General features: G+C 45.5%; 1 protein-coding gene across 5 annotated transcripts in view; it reads right to left on the minus strand.

Annotated features, from left to right (window-relative positions):
• Positions 1 to 470: 470 nt before the first annotated feature.
• Positions 471 to 18,973, minus strand: part of WDR33 (WD repeat domain 33) — a 103,324-nt gene continuing 84,821 nt past the window's right edge. The window contains exons 12-24 of one of the 5 annotated variants that reach the window (XM_082658624.1): positions 18,791 to 18,885; positions 18,491 to 18,577; positions 18,120 to 18,259; positions 17,327 to 17,479; positions 15,607 to 16,692; positions 12,356 to 12,464; positions 10,961 to 11,065; positions 10,694 to 10,801; positions 8,703 to 9,141; positions 4,202 to 4,365; positions 4,001 to 4,093; positions 2,934 to 3,149; positions 471 to 1,023 (exon numbers count right to left, since the gene is read on the minus strand). In XM_082658624.1, coding sequence (XP_082514750.1) covers positions 794 to 1,023; positions 2,934 to 3,149; positions 4,001 to 4,093; positions 4,202 to 4,365; positions 8,703 to 9,141; positions 10,694 to 10,801; positions 10,961 to 11,065; positions 12,356 to 12,464; positions 15,607 to 16,692; positions 17,327 to 17,479; positions 18,120 to 18,259; positions 18,491 to 18,577; positions 18,791 to 18,885 — 3,025 coding nt within the window. In that variant the 3' untranslated portion in view covers positions 471 to 793. Of the gene's footprint in view, positions 1,024 to 2,933; positions 3,150 to 4,000; positions 4,094 to 4,201; positions 4,366 to 8,702; positions 9,142 to 10,503; positions 10,802 to 10,960; positions 11,066 to 12,355; positions 12,465 to 15,606; positions 16,693 to 17,326; positions 17,480 to 18,119; positions 18,260 to 18,490; positions 18,578 to 18,790; positions 18,886 to 18,973 lie in introns of those variants that run through there. The other 4 variants (XM_082658619.1, XM_082658618.1, XM_082658620.1 and 1 more) reach the window with 4 other exon arrangements.

Below are 18,973 nucleotides of genomic sequence, written 5' to 3' on the forward strand. Positions count from 1 at the left end.
TTACTAGGAGATGCAGCCAAGGAAGACCCCTACTTGGACATCCAGATTTTTTTTTCCTCTGGTGTATAATTTTCCATCTGCCAGAGTAGATCTAACTAATTATAAGGCTTTGAATCTACTTCAAACCTTTTTATAGTTTTGAAGTATTTTTCACGCTACTACAAAAATAAGTGTGACAGAAGGGCTAGATAAGAACTTGTTTAAAAACAAAAAGTTCACAGGTGACTTTAGATGACTTAGAGATTCCCATCAAGTATGCTCACAAATATAAGCAATAATTGTACCCCCCTCAGCAGACCAGATGCAATGGAAGCTAAGGGTTTCCTTAAGGCAAGCACTTGACGACTAGTTGTTTTCTGTTAATTCTTGCGTAAATCACATTCTGTATTCATACAAAAACAACTTTTTCTCTGACAAACTGTACATATAGAAACAAATTTCCAATTGGACATGAACTTAAATTTGTGGAGGTTCCATGTCTTGTGACACTTTAAAAAAAAAAAGAAAAAAAAAAATTCCAGCTCTTATCTTCACAAGCCCACATGGGATTTAGGGCAGTGTGGGTGGACAGGACAAAACAAGGCCAGCTACTCTGGGTAGCCAGCTACTCTGGGTAGCCAGCTACTCTGGCAGCAGTCTCTTCACCTTGAAGACATCAGGGGCTCCTGGGATTCAGCTGCCCCAGAAAGAGTTCAGGGCTACACGGTGCAGGTTTCCTTTTGTTTCTCTTGGAAAGTCCACAGAAGTTCTTAAATACTGTCCAGAGAGGCCGAGGGGTACTGAGCCCCAACTTCTACCGACCCCTTCCACCCCCCCTTGAAGCTCCTCGCCTTGGCGGACCAGAGTTCATGTTACTCCCTCTACCCCAGTTACTGCCACTCCGGCCCCCTCTAGAAGGGGTACCACTGCCTGGAGGGCCCCCAAAAGGTTCATCTCTGTGGTATCCATCATGGTGATCTCCATCCAAGGAGCTGGAACGTCCAGACTTTGGCACTCTCTGAGAAGGTCCAGGGCCCCCTCGGCCTGAAACAAAATAATGGTTTTACATGTGACTTTTTTTTTCCATCAGAGACTGTTAACAACTCCTGGTACAAACTTTTACTCTATGATGACAGACAGTGGAACACTTCTTTTTAAAAAAAAAAACACCAGAGTTCTGAGGACATGAGCACAGCCCTCAGAGCACTGAAAGCTGTGCCTCTGCTTTTCTGGACCACCATCTCACTCCTGCCCTGTCTTGTGGCTGCGCACCCCTCAGCCTCACCTACACACGTGTTCCCCGCGGCTATGACGGAACTGACAGGGAGCCAAGAGATAAACACGGAGCACCTCCTGGAGGTCACCGATCACATGGACCACGCCTACAGTCCATGAGATGTGTATCTTCACCCTCCTACGCCACCAGGGGTATTCCAGGGGAAGGTTTGAAAAGCACTGACTTAACATTGGAAGCAACTAAGAAATACAAACTGTTGATGACGTTAATTATTACAATTGCTCTAACCAGGATAAGTGTTTACTATGATTATCCTACAACTATATAGCACTTTTGATTTCCTTTTAAATAATGAGATAAAACATTTCTTGAAAAACAAAAGCACAAAAAGAAAAACACTGGCTTTTAGTGATTCTCCCAGGGATACTGTTATTTGTATCAGACTTAGACACACAAACCTCTAGGTATCTTAATGATTTTTAAGATTCTGACCTTTAAGATTTTTTGTCTTGAGATGATCGGATTTGGACACATCTCCCATAATGCATTATCAGAAGACTACTGCCAACTTCGTCTTAAATTTTTGAATGGAATTTGAATCCAGCTAAGACAAGGAGGTGAGGAAAGCTAGCCAAAATAGCCAAAGGCATTTTGGCTTCTTTTCTTACAAAGCTCAGCCTAGGTACCCTGGCTGAGTACCACCTGAAGGTACCTTGGCAGAGAATTTGTCAGCTAGGACATCATTTCCACACTAGCCACGTGGCCTCAGCCCTGGACCTACAAAGGTGTCCCCAGTGCCCACCCCAACCGGCAACAAAATGAGCGCTTGGGTGGGGGGATCTACTGGTGACACGAGGTAATTTCTGAGGGCTTTGCACTGAGAAGAACGGAACTACCGAGAACAAAAGGCAGAACTTTGTAATGAAGGGACTACAGCCACGAGGCAGGTGAACTGAGGAGTGGAGCACAGGTTGAGGCACACAGGCAGTCTTTCCAGCAGCCTCCAAAGTACACCACATGTGCAACGGCCCAGCCCAACCTGAGACCACAGCTGTAGTTAGCATTTGGTGGCTACTGCTCTGGGCTAAAAGTCAGCGCTGCCTCTAAAATAAAGGTCCAAAGTTTCAAGTAGTAGAAATAATCCACTGCTCCCCTGAAAAGAAAACCCCTTCCAGACCATATTCCCCAAAGTCTTTGTGACTCTGGGCATAAGCCAAATCCCTCCTGGGTTCAGACTCCAAAAAAAAAAAAAACCACAGAACCTGAGAGAGGACAATTCTTTCTGCCACTGGGGACACCCTTCAAGGTATCAGAGCAGCCACTACCAGAGAGCACAGCTGCCAATTAGAGCAAGAGTCTCACAGATCAGCAGAGAAAGTACTGGGGCAATCTGAAAGAGAGCTGGAGTGGAAAGCGTGAACAAACCAGAGATTCCTGGAAGCAAGAGGAGGAGAACTGCGTAGAGGCTGAGCTTGCAGTCACCCACTGAGAGCTCCAACTGGCTGTACCGCAGCTAGGAACATGTGCCTTTGCACAGTCTAAGCCCTGGAGGGTAGAGTGGAGAAAGGACCCCCGGTACCCCAGTCGGGGACAGACAGAACAGGCATACACTGGGATGGGGCTGGCCCGGAGAGGAGGCTCCCCGTGACCCCTGCAGCCTTCTCGGCAGGGCTGTGGCATCCGTAGCTCCCGAGCTGAAATCACCGGCCTCACTTACCTTTGCCTCCTCGATCCTCAGAAGGACCCCCTGGGGCTTCCATTTCTCTATGCTCAGAGGTTCCTGGCCCATCATGCCAGGGGCGCTTTCGGGGTGGTAGGGATGCCATGTCCATGCCTTGGAGAGAAGAGGACCGTTCTCTGCTAGCTGGGGAATGACCGTCGTGAGGGGGATGGTCAGGGCGGGGAGCATCACGGAAATGTTCATGACCTGGCCCTAATATAGAGAACACAGATCCAGAAGGCTAGGAATCTAACCATCTCATTATATCAAAGTACAGCGTGGCTAAAAGCAGACAGGAATTGCACTGTTAAGAATAAGTGGCAACTCCAACCACTGAGCCTGCGCGTCTGGAGCCTGTGCTCCGCAACGAGAGAGGCCGCGATAGTGAGAGGCCCGCGCACCGGGATGAAGAGTGGCCCCCGCTCGCCGCAACTAGAGAAAGCCCTGGCGCAGAAACGAGGACCCAACACAGCCAGAAATAAATTAATTAATTAATTAAAAAAAAAGAATAAGTGGCAACTCAAAAACCAATACTCACTCATGCAAGAAACATTTCCTGAACACCTAGTCACATCATGAGTACACAAAAAGGGTCAAGATTAGAAATAAACATGCCTCCTGAAATAAGAGGAGGCAGGGAAGGGCCACAAAAGTGGTTCTCAGACTTTTTAGTTTCAGAGTGTCTTTACACTCTTAAAAATTACTGAGGATCCCAAAGAGAATTCATTTATGAGAGTTCTAACAACATTTGCCATATCAGAAATGAAGACTGAGAAAACTTTAGTTCATTTAACTGTACTTTCCCAAAACGAAACAATTTAGTGAAAAGAGTGGTATTTAGACAAATCTCTTTAATATCTGGCTCAGTAGGAGAAAGCTGGGCTCTCCCATCTGCTCCTGCGTTCAGTCTACACTGTGGGTTGAAGATGTGGGTTGAAGACAATGCGGCCTGCCACGGAGAGGTGAGTCGCTAAAGAGAGAACCCAGTGGACCCCTGGGAGAGTCCTCAGACCACACTCTGTGAACTGTGGGACCCTAAGCCACACGCAGCTCTACTGCCTTACCTGGCTCTCTATTTCCATCCCAGGAGTCTGGTTTCCGACCTCCTTCAAAGCGAGGGAACTCATCAGGAGTGGGAAGTAAACCCTTCCTTCCTCCTACACAATAGAACACAGCAACGCAGCACTCACAGACTATTTCAGGGGTGTCCACAACAACCTACCTCTCCACCCCTGTCCTTCCCACACCCGGGGTTCTCAGCTCACCTCGTGGGGTACCCCGACCTCGACCTCTGAGATCTCTTCCTCGGGCTGTTTCATCAGAAGCATCAAAATTCTCCTCTGGTCCAAAGTCTTCGGGACCAGGAAAACCATCCCTTCCTCTGGGGGGAGCACGGCCCTCATGTCTCGGGGGGGCTCCTCGTCTGAAGCTGTTAGGGAAAAACAACAGAATATCCACCTAATGGAATACCTTGTAGTCCTCAGTTCATGTTTCAAAGAAGCATAATGATGTGAGAAAATATGATACAATGTTAAATGGGAGAAAAACAAAATAAAAGTATGTATTTTTTAAAGTACCCATTTTACAATCCCAATGTGGCACATAAAAACAGGCAGGAGGGAAAAGCACCAGAATGTAGGGTTATTTTAATTTTGTTTTAGGCTTTGAGGAATAATAGCAGTGAGCATTTTTTAGGTGCTTAGTTCATGCCAAGTGCTCTACATGTACTATTTCATTTCATTTTATCCTCACAACCACCTTATGAAACGGACACTATTACTTCCCTGGCAGTCCAGTGGTTAAGACTCCGTGCTTCCATGGCAGGGGGCACGGGTTCGATCCCTGATCAGGGAACTAAGATCCTGCATGCCATGCAGCACAGCAAAAAATAGAAAGGAAAAAAAAAAAGAAAAGAAACTGACACTACTATTCTACCCATGTGTACATTGGGGCTCAGACAGGTTAAGTCATTTACTTAAGGACTCACAGTAAGTGTTGGGATTTGAACTCAGCCAGTCTTGACACCCAGCCCAGGCTCTTTACCATTGCCTCCCAAATACTTTCCATATTACCATTTATGTTTTTATAATGAATATTACTTATATAATCAGAAAAAAAGGGGGCACAGATTCATGCCTGCTAACTGTACCCAACTTGTTTTGGGGCATCTGCTCTGCCATCTGCCCCGGCCCACCTCTACTCAGGGGCAGGCCTGGTGGCCATGAACTTCACCAGTGGCCCCAGCCCACAGCTGACTGGTGTACTGGTAGGGCCTCTGGCTTATGGGTAGCCCACCCGCTGGCAAGCTGGCAACCTGGTGCCTGGGCTGGTGGACAATTTCACCACCTCTCAGAAATTCTGGAACTGGGAAACTAAGTCATCCAGGAGTGTTACTGAAGCAGGACCATTAATGAGGGGGTGCCAGAGCTGTAGCAGAAGCCTGTGGGGAAGCAGGAACAGGGGCCTGCCAGCAGGAAAGGTGTGTGAACACCCAAGAGAGGCCATGGAAACTGGAGAAAGGATCAGAAGGGGCAAAGGGGCTGGGCCATCTGCATGAACTGCCTGCTCGTGGCTTCCTCTCAGGCCAGGCCTTCTGCTTTTTCCTGAGTTTCCACTCAGTTATATTTTACTCCAACATTTTCTTTCGAAAAATTTCAAACTTACAGTAAAGATGGAAGTGTAGAGCAACAAATGCCCATACATCCTTCACTGCGATTAATCAGTTCTTAAGATTCTGCCACATGAGCCTTTGTCTCTTCTCCATCCATCCATTTATAAATTCATTTTCTAAACCATTTCAAAACCAGTTGTGACATGATGCTTCACCCCTAAATCGTTCAGTAAATTCCTTTAAGAACAAGGACTTTCTCCTACATAATAACACTACTATCACTCTAAATAACATGTAATATTATTTAATATACAGTCCAACTTGAATTTCTCCAATTGTCCTCAAAACGTCCTTTACAGTTGTCTTTATAGATTTCAGTCATCATCACACACTATTATTTAGTGGTCACGTCTCTTTGGTCTACCTTAATCTAGAACAGTCCCCCCACCCCACCCCTCCTGCGTTTTATCTTTCATGACCTCGACTTTACTTATTTATTTATTTTTTAATTTTTACTGAGATAGGCCCCAACATTTTTGAAGGACCCATCCTTCAAAACGGCTCGTTTTACAGAACGTTCCACAATTTGAATTCATGTGATTGCTTCCTCATGATTAGATTCAGGTAAAACACTTCTGGCAAAACGTCTTATACCTTCACAGTGATGCCAGTCTGTCTCATTGTTCACGATGCAAAAGTGGTATGGCAACAAAACTTCATTGTTGCAAAGGTACATTTTCTCCTTTGCAATTAAGTAATCTGTAGGGTGATACTTTGGCAGCATGGGTGATTCTCCACAATCTTTTTACTCAGTGGCTTTTAGCATCCCCACTGATGATCCTAATGACACTGGGTGTTAAAAGAAGTGATTTTCTAATTCTATCACTCCTCCTCCATTTATAACTTGGTGTTTTACTGTAAAAAGAGCTTTCCTTTTTTCACTCCACCGTTCCAGCTACTAGCTACCTTTTTAATACTCTTCTTGTCCTGAGGTAACTTAATGAGCCATGCTGCTGCAAGCAAAGAGGGTATGACCCAGACGCTGGCTGAAATAACCACCTAAGGTGAGGGTGGAACTGACACGGGGAGGTAAGTGGAGCAGGGAGAGTATCAGCAGAGGGCGCTGTTCCCCCGAGAGGGATTCAGGGGAGACTCCCCACACGTGGCAGGACCCTTTTCTTGTCCAGGCAGCCATTATACGACTGCCCTAGCTACAAAAGGACAGGGGGAGTCTAATGTGCCCTAATTAGAAAACAGTTCCTGTTATGGACTAAATGTTTGCGTCCCCTCCACCAAATTCATATGCTGAAGCCCCATCCCCCAAGGTGACTTTGGAAATGGGCCTTTGAGAGCTATTTAGGTTAGATGAGGTTCTCAGCACGGGGCCCCATGACGGGCTTAGATAAGAAGTGATACCAACAAGAGCTTGCTCACTCTCTTTCCATCATGCAAGGACAAAGGAAGATGGTGGCTGTCTGCAGGCCAGGAAAAGAAGTCTCACCAGAAACCCACCCTGCTAGACCTTGATCTGGGACTTCCAGCCTCCAGTACTGTGAGAAAATTGATTTCTGTTGTTTAAGCCCCCCAGTCCGTGGTATTTGTTATGGCAGCCCAAGCTGAGTAGCACACCTCCTAATGAACTGAACCCTGTCAAATACATCTCCCCCTTTAACAGATTCATTTATTCAACAGTTACTGAGAACCTACAGGGCGTCACCACTACTGCTCTAGTTTCTGAGGACCTGCCTTCAGGAAGCTACCGTGCTTCTGGGAGATACAAGTAATACAGAAATAAGTATACCACTTAATGTCAAGCAGTGCTAAGTGCTATGCAGAACTATAAAGCAGGGTAAAATAAAGGAACAGGAGGAGAGATCTAAGTGGAGTGAGCCACAAGCATCTGGGAGACTGTGCTCCAGGCAGAGGAAAAAGCAGGCACAACGTGAACAGGACACGTTTGGCACACCTGAAGAGGAGCACAAGCTGGACACAGCACAAGAGTCTAGGTGTGGGTCTGTCACTGACAGATGAAATATGACAAACTGAAGCACAGTAAAATCTGAAACTTTGCACAGGATGCAGAGATTCAAGAACTCAATGAAAGTTACGTTGATGCCAAAGCCATTGGAGATGAGGTTCCTGCAGACTTGTGAACACTTGGGATGTCATTAAGAGAGCTCTTAAATCTTTTTATTAAAAATTCCCCTCTGAGAGCTGCTTCCTTTAACCCCTCTAGTTCACCCTCCCTGGCCATCTTATCAGCCACTCTTTTCTAACACCCACCGCGAGAACGGAGATTGCCAACCCTTACTTCAATTACCTGCAAGCGACAGTCATGAGAAGTATGATGGGAAAAGAAGACACAAGAGAGAGGACTGAGGCAGGAAAGGCAGGAGTGCTGGACAGCACAGCTTGGGCACTGCAGTCGGATGGCCCAGGCCTGAAGCTGCTCTTACACTTACCACCTATGGGACCTTCCAAAGTCAAGAAACTGCACTGACTCTCCGTGTCATCCCTTACCTGTAAATGCTGACGGTAGCACCTATCTCACAACTCACTCTAACAGTTAAGTGAAGTAACATCTGGCACAAGGTAAAAACTCAATTATTATATCACTGATTACTCTGAGTCTCACTTGAGATTTCACCAATTCTTGTTTTTTTCTCCCTACTACTTCTATTCCTTTTGTTACCCCAAGCAAGTTGAGTGTTCAAGCCTGACCTCAACCTAATTTAACAGCAAGATTATTTTTCAGTTTGATTGGATTTTGTTAAGATCTTTAGGCAATTACACAGAAACTATCTACTCAGTAATTCCTTTATTCTCAATCTAGATATCTGTCTCCTATTTCATCATTCTAACCAAGAGAACCTGGAGATTTCTATTCAAATCCAAGAAACTTTACAGTACACTGACCCACCTATCTGTTTAAAAGGACCAAGTAATAAGCAAAAAGAAAAAAGATTTCTAAATTGTAGAGACAAAGAAGAACCACATAAATGTTAAAGGCATATACATATTTTTAAGTCTAAACACAAAACCTAGAGGGGGGAGGGTACTCTCTCCCCAAGTGAGAGAGGAAAGAGACTTTTGTGGAGAGAACAGGTGGAAAGCTCCAGGGAAGAAGAAACGGACCCATGAAGTATCCATCCCACCTTTCTTCTCTGCGCCCTCGAAACCGTGGGTCCTCAGGATCCCGGGGGAAGCGCTCATCTCCAGGTCTGCGGCCTTCCCACGCCCCTGGAGGGCCCCGGGCCGCGCCCCGGCCATCCCCCTCACTGAACTCCCTGTGATCAGGAGGAAACGGAGGCCCAGGGCCCCCACGCCTCCACTTCTCTTCTTGCGGTAAAGGTCCTCCTCGCCCCTCAAATTCACGTAACCGGTGGCCAAAGCGCTTGTCGGGGTGGAAGTCATCTGGTCTGCTGAAGTCATCGGGGAAGTCGGGGTGAGGGCCGCGCCTATCAGGGGGACCCCTGCAGTCCTGGCCGCCCCGGAAAGGACCCCTCTCGGGACCGTGCTCGGGACCGCTGCTCTGCTCGTGCCGTCTCTCTGACATTGGGCCCATGTGATGGTTCGGAGGGCCACGTGAGTCACCTAAAGGAAACAAAACTGATTTTTACCTTGTCTTCCAGGAATCCTGCCGACGTAGGTCTGATTTTCAGCATCTTAAAATTTCAGAATGCATGCTTTTATTAAGAATGTTTTCCCTTTTTGGTTCCCGGCATACTTAGGAGACCAACGTCCCTAAGGCATCATATGATGAAAAGAACAAGGGTTTTGGGGGTGCAGATTTCATCACTCATTAGCTAAGCAACTCGACCTAGGGCAAATTATTAATCTCAAATGAGATTAGCAACTCAGCTGATATGAAGATTCATTTAGAAAACACAAGAGAGCCTCACCGGCATAAGAACGGGCTTCCCTTCCTGCCCCCATTCCTTCAGTGTTCTTGTTGGGCCCACTCCCCATACCCAGGGAGAAGGCAACAGGGAAAATTCATGCTGAAAGCCGGGGAGCCAAGTACAAGGAATTCACCTCTGCGTTTGTAAAAGCCCGCAAGCTCACCACAGGGCCACAGGCCTACACTGCCATGATGTCTCTCCTTTAACTCCTAGTTCATTTAACTTGATTTGTTAACTCATACTTTGATTCTTAACAAAATCCTCTGTAAGGTACGTGGAAGCATGGGCCTCTCTAATAACTGCTTTGTGACCAAACAGCCTTGCTGTACTTCAGTTTCAGGGTTTATATAAACACTTTTTCTGTCCCTTTCTATGAATGATATCCCTCGTCTATAATATCATCACCATTCTTCGCAGATAAGAGCTTGGAAACCCACTAAAGATTTTTTTTTAATATTTTAATATATGTAATATATTCAGAGTACTGAATAAAAATGGAAAGAGGCCAATTACACTGAGTTTAGTCTGAAGGGATTTGTTTTCCTGGCTACTGAATGATTATTGCAGCCATTGTAAATGTACACCTATTTTCTGTCAACATACACTTTAAATCAAATATATTTTTTAATGTAGATGGCAAAGGGACGCTCTTGCTTCTAAAACAACTAACTTTTAAAAGTGAAATTCCTCCACTTGCCCAGCTCATGCCTTCTACCGCTTTTCCCTGGCAATCAAGACGAACCTCCTTTCCTTACGGCACAGTCGGCCAATCCTTACCCTTCTAACAGCCTTCCTCTCTCATTTTTACGCATTTCTCTTGGCCATTTCAATTCCTCCTCACCATTCAACATGTTTAAAATACTTGGAAATCTTAGTATAAAAATACACCATGAGAAGGACTCTCTCTTCTTTCAAGCTTTCTCCGTCCCCTCTACCTTCCCTTCTTTCCTTCCATTAAACCAGTCCTCTCCATGCTCAGGAAAGCGCCTTCGAAGTTGCCTTTTTGTTCAAATACCCCAGGCGTCTTTCCTCCTGGTAAACAGCCCCTCACTTCCCAGTGTGACCCTGCAGCTAATGGCTCCTCTGCCTTCATGTTGCTTGGACTTCGTGTGACCTCAGACACAGCAGACCTTTGACCTGAGGAAGCTGAACACATTCCATTCGAACTTACCTATGAATAATAATCCTCCCATTACCTCTATCTGCTTAAAAGTAACCTGGCTCCTCCAAAGAAAGAAACCCACCACTACAAATCAGAAGGGATGTGGCCCCCGGTGATGGGCGGTGGCGCTGGTTAATCCAGTGGGGGCCGGCAGGGCCACTTTCTCGGCTCTCCCTTCTCCCTTTGGTCCCTGGGAGGAGAAAGGAGGAAGAGAGAGACGGGGGTGTGGTGGGGGTGGGGGTGGTGAAGAGAAAAGGGGAAGAGCAAGGAGGAGAGGGAAGTAGGTGGAGACAGACACAAGGTGGGGGAGAGGGAGAGAGGCAGGCTCTCGGTTTGCTGATGGCTGTACCTTGTGGGAAACAGACTTCTTTTCTTAGGGTCCCCAAATCCAGAATTGGTTCTTGATGCTTTCTTTCTCTTTTTCCCTGTTGGCCACGGCTTCCATAGGATGAGACTAAAATAAACATTTTCCTAATTCCTTTATCTCTCCCTTTCTTTACCTCTAGTGACTCATGTAAATTCAGGACTAAGCTTTAAATTCCCAAAGTCCTAGGGCTGAAAATGCTGACAAGGACTTTTCTTAATCTAATCAAATGGGGGCAAGAAACCTAACATGTACCACAAGGTGCTGTGGGCTTAGCCAATTAAAAATTAAAAGGGGTCTAGTTCTTTGTAGTGACGTCTCCACAATGCTCACGATTCTCTGGCTTGTTCCCCCGTGAAAAGGCGCACTGAACGTACAACTCCATCCACCCGCACTCCCTCCCAGTCCCACCCTCTAACTCTCCACCCAGGAGCTGCCCACTCACCACAGTCCCGCTCCAGCTCTTCCTGCGCGTGTGAGAGCTGAACACCTCGCAAAGCAGGGACTGCGGCTCCTGCGTGTGCCCCCTTCCAACCCTTAGGGGTGACTCAACTTCCACAGAGCCTCACATCTCAACACTGACAATTCTCATCTCTGTGCTTTTCATATCATCGACAGCCTGAGGCACAACACACTGGTACATGGCTTTCTTCTTTTCAAAGGGTACAGAACAATGTAACCAGCTAAAGAATTCAGTATATGACACAATTTGAGGGGAGGAGGGGGTGATATTAAAAACACCGTCAGGGCTTCCCTGGTGGCACAGTGGTTGAGAGTCCGCCTGCCGATGTGGGGTACACGGGTTCATGCCCCGGTCCAGGAGGATCCCACATGCCGCGGAGCGGCTGGGCCCATGAGCCACGGCCGCTGAGCCTGCGCGTCCGGAGCCTGTGCTCCGCAACGGGAGAGGCTGCAGCAGTGAGAGGCCCGCGTAGCGCAAGAAAAAATAAAAAAATAAAAAAAAAACACCGTCAAAATCTCTGAATTCTTTATCCCATCAAAAATTTAAACTGAGCCAGTTCAGCTCTCTGGGATGCTAAAAACATACGCTTGCATTCAGTTAGCACAGGAACCACTCCCATTCCCAGGAGATGAGCAAGGCCGGCCTGTGGCCCAGGCCCTGCTCTTGGTGGTTGTCCAAGGGGTTTCACCGCCCACTTCTGGTAGTAAGCAGCTGTTTCCTCTGGGCAGAATTTGGGCTAACTAAAGCAAATCTACGAAAACAACGTAAGACAAAGCTATTGCCTGAATTGACTACGCTCTTATTTTTCCTAGAGGTTCAAATGACCATTCTATCAATTACTTACCAGTAAAACTATTGTTAAGATTTACCCAAAGGAGATAGAATATAATCTCTTATTCAGCCAAGCAGATATTTACCTTTGTTAGGGCCAGGTCCTTGTCCAGGGTTAAGTGGGGGGATGCGACCTTGTGCTCCCTGCTGCCCTAGGCCTGGTATCAAGGGTGGGGGGCCTGCGTTCTGTCCTTCCTGAAAAGATGTTTTTAAAGCGGGGGTGTGAAATCAAAGGCTTGTGCTTCATGAACAGCAATTGTATCATAATGTGACAAGATAAAAACACTAGGTTACCCCAAAGCTTCCAGGAGTAAATATATACCTAGTGACATCATAGCAAAATTGTCATTAAATTGGGGGAAAGGAGATACTTCTCTGACCATAATAAAAGGAAACACTTGTATTTTAAACCTCCTGATAAGTTTTATTTAAAGCTAAATCTTTACTTGTAATGCCAAGCAAGAACCTCAGTGGAAAGTCAGAAATCGTAACATAAAACAACAACACTCTGCACACAGGCGGAACTTCTAGCAAAAGTAAAGGCTTGGAAACCCGCCAGGACAGGTAAACTCTGCTCTCGCATCCATGACCCCTTTCCAGCTATAGAAAATATCCATCCTCTCAAGAGGTTATGGCCAGGTTTAAAAGGCGGGGAACAGGAGAGTAAGAAAGGGGTTCCTGATGAGCAAGGTGCTCACTCACTGCTTTCTCCTTTCACTCCCTAACCTCTACTGTCTAACTCCCCCGTGCTCAGCACCCACTACGCATTCCCAGCTACGTTACCCGGGACATGGGTTCGGGACATGGGTTCGTGGGTTCTTGCAGCTTCTGTCTGATGCAAACCTACTGCTCTGATCCTCTTAACCTCCTTGCTCTGCAACCCCAGCTTGTCCCCAGTCCTAATATTCTGTATTTTTATCTAGCCATGTCTAAATTCAGATTCCCCACACTGCCCAGTGACCTTGGATCTGGTCTCTTGACAAACAAATAATCAAATATATATCTAGTCATTCCTTCATATAAAAAATGCATTTAGTGACTGGACCTACCATGAGAATAGCAGAGTTTCAAAACCATCAATAGCAAAAGTGCTTTCACATTCCAAACTAGCTACAAGAAAGAGCAGCGTTGATAGGACTCATTTATAGCACTGCAGTTAAATTGCCATCATTAACTCAATACCAGTAATTTCCATATTCCTTTGTTTCTTGTCCCTTTTATTCAAGGGCAGCTCTTATCAACATCTTTCATGCTATCACTGTAACACCTGAAGGCAATTCCATTAAATTTAACCAACTGGTTAAAACAACTGGTTTAAATAACTGACCTGGGGGACTTCCCTGGTGGCTCAGTGGTTAAGAATCCGCCTGCCAATGCAGGGAACACGGGTTCGAGCCATGGTCTGCAAGGATCCCACATGCCGCGGAGCAGCTAAGCCCTCACCACAACTGCTAAGCCTGTGCTCTAGAGCCCGCGAGCCACAACTACTGAGCCCACGTGCCACAACTACTGAAGCCCATGCTCCTGGAGCCCGTGCTCCGCAACAAGAGAAGCCACCTCAATGAGAAGCCCGCACACCGCAACAAGGAGTAGCCCCCACTCGCTGCAGCTAGAGAAAGCCTGCACACAGCAACAAAGACCCAACACAGCCAAAAATAATAAATAAATAAATAAATAAATAGCTGACCTGGTCAAAGTGAACAAAGTCAGATATCAGTGTAAGAAATATAAGCAAAAAAAAAGAAAAAGAAATACAAGCAAAGCTTTTTATCAGACTTCCGAGATGTGAAATGCCCTATAATATATTAATCCTCCATTCTCATGCCACCAATATTTCTATAGGTCAATTAAATTTTTAGAGCCACTTTGCTTTTCATGTGTAAAATCTTTTACTATATGATACAATAAAAACTTATTAAATTGTCCCCAACAGACCTGTCCTCTGGAATGTGACATGTTTATATAATTTCAGTCACAAGGTGATAGCTAAAGTTCATTATGTTTTTATCCTCCAAAATGAAAACTGTTCATTCACTAACATAAGGTTAGGTAGGTAAATATTATAAACACACACAAATATACTCTGTATTAATAAAACATATATTACTTTTAAGTCTTAGGACAGTTCTGGAAGGTAAACCTAGATTTATTAAACATCCTAAACTCTGAAAGTGCCCAATAAGTTCTGGAAATAAACTCAAATGCCATCAGATTCTTCATTGGTATGACATTTTTAAGTTCTGGAAGATGTGCTGAAGAGGAACACATAATCTAGTTATTTTAATTCAGTTGAATCCAATGGTCACCTTCCCATTACAGACTCTCTGAGGTGTTGTGTGTTCTACACACAGCATCCACAGCAGGCCCTCTTCCACAGGAACTGAGTGCCTTGCAACACCAGCTCACTCAGTCACTCACTTCCTTTTGGTCCACGACTGACTTCAAGGACACAAACCCAGTTGTTCATACCCAAATAACGCTTTCAGACTATGAAATTCAGAAAAATGTAGACACCACAGAGCCAAACAGTGTTCAATCCACTCACGGCCATGCAGTCTTCTGTAATTCAGCCCAAGCAAACTGAACTCTCATCATACCACCTCTCAAGCACAGCTCAGAGAATGGGTAGAAAAACTTGGCTGACAATAACAGAATCCTCTAAAAAGGGCCAAGAAAATTTCTACAGAAATACTCCCTCCTGTAAACACTTTTATATGTGAGCTAAAAAAAACAACTTGAACGGAACTTCATCCAAAGGGTCACCATTTGAAAATGCACAATTCTGGACTCAAGAGATCTCTAAAAGCATTCACTGAAATGAAAATAGTGAGATCACAGTCTACAGTATACTCATGAGTTAAACACCCCACACTATCTTAACAGTAGAGCCGGCAGGCAGATCAGCAGGCAGATAGGGGGTGGCTCAGCTGTCGGGCAAGCCCATGAAACACCAGCCTACAAAGGCAATAGCCCAGAAAATAGAGCAGGACAGGATCAGACCCACCCATGCTCCCTCCTCACCCTCCTCAGGGCCACAGCTCTTTTGGAGCCCTGGGACAATTATGAACTGTATTCAACAGGGACTGCATCATTTCTGGAAGAACCTCTATTCAAAAACATAGGTTGAGAAGTAAAGATTCATATTGCGATGTATTTGGTATCTACTTAATTACTCTTATTTCTTTCTTCAGCCATGATGCTATTCTCAAGCCACCATCACTACTTGAGAGACATCTATACCAGCTGTGACTGCCTTTCTCAGCATTTGGAAGTGCCACCTCAGTGCAGAGTGTATTTTCCCAAAGTGTAATGCCTACAAGTTGGAAAGAAAGAATACCTGGTTGAAGGGGGCCCGGGGCCCATCACCTAGCAGAGCTGTTTTCTGCTGCTGGAATGGTATTGGCCCTTGAGATGGATGTGGCCCTCTTGCCGGGTTCTGCTGTCCCTGAGGTCCAGGGGGCCCTTGCATGCCACCCTGGGGTGGAGGTCCCAAAGAGCCCTGGGGCGGCCCCTGCTGACCTTGTGAGCCTGGAGGCCCTCGCAATTCCTGGGGAGGGCCCATCATTGATCCTTGGGGTGGAGGCCCCTGCATGCCTCGCATCTCCTGAGGACCTCGCATCTCCTGAGGGCCATGTCCCAGCAGTCCACTTGGAGGATGAGGTCCTCTCATCTCTTGAGGCGGGTGGCCCAGCATCATCCCTTGGGGAGCAGGACCCTGGTTCTCTCGGGGGCCTGGAGGACCCTGCATTCCTCTTGGATTCAATCCCATCAGAGGTCCCTGAGACACAGGACCTTGGATCCCTTGAGACCCTGGCCCACCTTGCATCCCATGAGGATGAGGAGGTCCTTGCATTCCTCTGGGACCAGGTGGTCCCTGCATACCTTGAGTACCAGGTCCCTGAGGGCCCAAGTGACCCTGGGGACCAGGTGGGCCTTGGGGGCCTATGTGACCTTGTGGGCCAGGTGGGCCCTGAGGACCCATATGACCTTGAGGACCAGAAGTGCCCTGTGGTCCAGGTGGTCCTTGAGGTCCCAAAGGGCCATGAGGTCCAGGATGCCTTTGCATTCCTTGGGGCCCATGCATGTCCTGAGGCCTCGGCAACCCCTGGGGTGGGCCCTGGGGCCCTTGTGGTCCCATGAATCCTTGTGGCCCCCCACCTCCCTGATGCAGTGGAGGACCCTGTGGTCCCATTTGTCCCTGGGGTCCAGGGGGCCTAAACTGTCCCTGTGGACCTGGAGGCCCCATTTGAGCCATGTTCATTGGCATCTGCTGAGATGGATGAGGCTGTTGAAAACCTTGAGGAATCTGAGACATTGGACCTTGTCCTGGAAAGGGCTGGGGTCCCAGGAGAGGGGTGCCGGATGAAGGAGGAGGCTGAATTTGCTCAGCCTGTTTCTGTGCAAGTCTTTCAATTTTAAGTTGCTGGAAAGAAAGGAAGAAAAAGCATGCTGATAAAAATGCCAGAGCCCTTAAAGATGACAATATTGCTATCACTTATTTCATTAGGGGAGCCTCAAAACAAACATAAGGTACTGAGTGGCCTCTAGAGTCCATATGATATTCAGATGTTCTGAAGGTACTCAGGCTTCCAGACTCTAGAATGCTTCTTTTTAGGTGCTGGGAAACAGCAGTGAGGACTATTTATATCCATCTTGATCAGGGAAAGCCCAACAATTTACTAGTGTTTTACCATTCTTGGTAGCTGCCAAAGGTAGGGAAAATAAGAACAAACCACCTGTTCTAGAGCTGACAGAAAGAAATTTTTTATCCGTGGATAAGTAAATGAATCCAAATTAAAACTATGTTGGTTTATCTTGTCTATTAAAAAACGTATATTCAACTTAGGTCTACTTGCTGCTTGACTGATCTGGTTTTAAAAGTCTAAGAAACACGATTCTTTTAGAAACTAGCTTCCTAATGCAGCAATAAGAAATGATATTGCTCATCAGACCCATCTGAGAGTCCATTCCCTTCTCCTTAAGAGCATATCAATAAACAAAACGTTAATCACTACTTTCTTAGATCATCTCGAATCCCCCAGAAGAGCGTCACACACCTCCAGAAGCTGTGGGTTAGTATACTGCAATGTGGCCATCTCTTGTTCGATTTCTGCTTGTGTTTTTTTCTTCTCTTCCAATTTAATGTCTTCTTTTCTGTCATTCAGTACCTCGTTTGGGGCAGGAATTGGGACTTTATTTTGCATCCAAGCCTTGGGAAAGAAGAGAATATTAAAGTATACTCTAAGTGTGTAAATCATAATGACAGAATGAGAAAGCCATTCTATAATGTCAGTGGCTCATTCCAACCTGGTGAATACAAGTCGGCTCAGCTGGTAAACTATCTTTATTTCTAATACTAATTCTTAGTGACACAGGAATGGAGTCAGGCAAGCACATCACTAGGTAGAAATTGTTGTTGATAAAAGCTGCAAGATCTCACATGTTATTAAGATGCAACACCTGCCTGCCTCTTCAAAAGGACACGTGCACTCTGTGTTGAGGGAACAAAGTGGAAGACAGACAAAATATGTTGAAGAGGGTCAACATACTCTCCCTGCTCCATGTCTCTTTTTTCCTGCTTCTGATAGCTTGGAATGATAACAAGGAGGTGAGAATAAAAGAAGACCTAGAGAAGATTCATGACAAACTCAGGACTAACTGCAAAGCAACACATGGGAACTATGTCTAATAATGCCTGAAATATGTGAAGAATGCTCAAAAAATGTCTGTAGTACAGAAATACCTTCAACAGATGAGATAATCCAAGAGAAACCTACTTCTGCACTTCAGTTAGACTTACCAAGCGGAGTCTCCCACCAAGTGGGCAGGGGTGCACTTCTAGTTACTCACCTGCTGAAACTGAGCAGGAATAGGTTTTGCATAAGGAACTTTCTTCTGAGGTACTTTTTTCTGATCCTTTTGCATCACCTCCTCCATTCCCCAATCTAAACCTGGAATTGTCATTTCAATTTCGTTTGATTCATCTTTCCCTGAAACCATAAAGAGAAGTAGTTAGCCAAGGAAATAAAAGAAAGTGGTCACTTCATCAATGAACACATTTTCGGAAGAACAGATTCTAAATATCATGCAGTTTACATCACTTTTATCAACATTTCTCAACATACATCATTTTGGCATTTTCAACATAATTTAATATCATGATTATAAGAAATAGGTAAAATTACAGAAAAAGTAAAATTTATAGGTACAACTTCTCTTACCCATCTGTTCTTGTTCCATAGCTAATTTCAGTTGTTCTGGTATTCCCATCCCTGGAATTACTGCCAGGCTATTAGGTTCAAGGTCATCTATACATAGGAATACAGCCAGTGTCAATAGAGATTTTATAAATGTATCAGGCCAATAAAATTAACACTTTATAAAAATGAAAATTATTGCTGGCGATCTATAAATCCATAAACTATAAAACTAAAATTCATTTTGCAAAATCTTCTTAACACCTAACACTTTTATAACAGAATATCAGATTTCAAAGACAGATAAACATGCAAGAACCTCACCGTATTCCACTCCATCTTCAGACATTCCAGGCAACAGGTTTAGATTGTATCGATCTCGCATTTTATCACCTGGTCGGTTTCGGGTCCAAAATTTGCTGTCAAAATAAAAGTATTTGGAGGTGGGAGGAGAGGAGCACGGTTTCAGTGTATTTCTGGGCACTTAACAATACTTAGCAGTCCTCT

This window comes from Grampus griseus (assembly GCF_964374135.1).
Source record: "Grampus griseus genome assembly, chromosome: 7".
Taxonomy (NCBI): domain Eukaryota; kingdom Metazoa; phylum Chordata; class Mammalia; order Artiodactyla; family Delphinidae; genus Grampus; species Grampus griseus.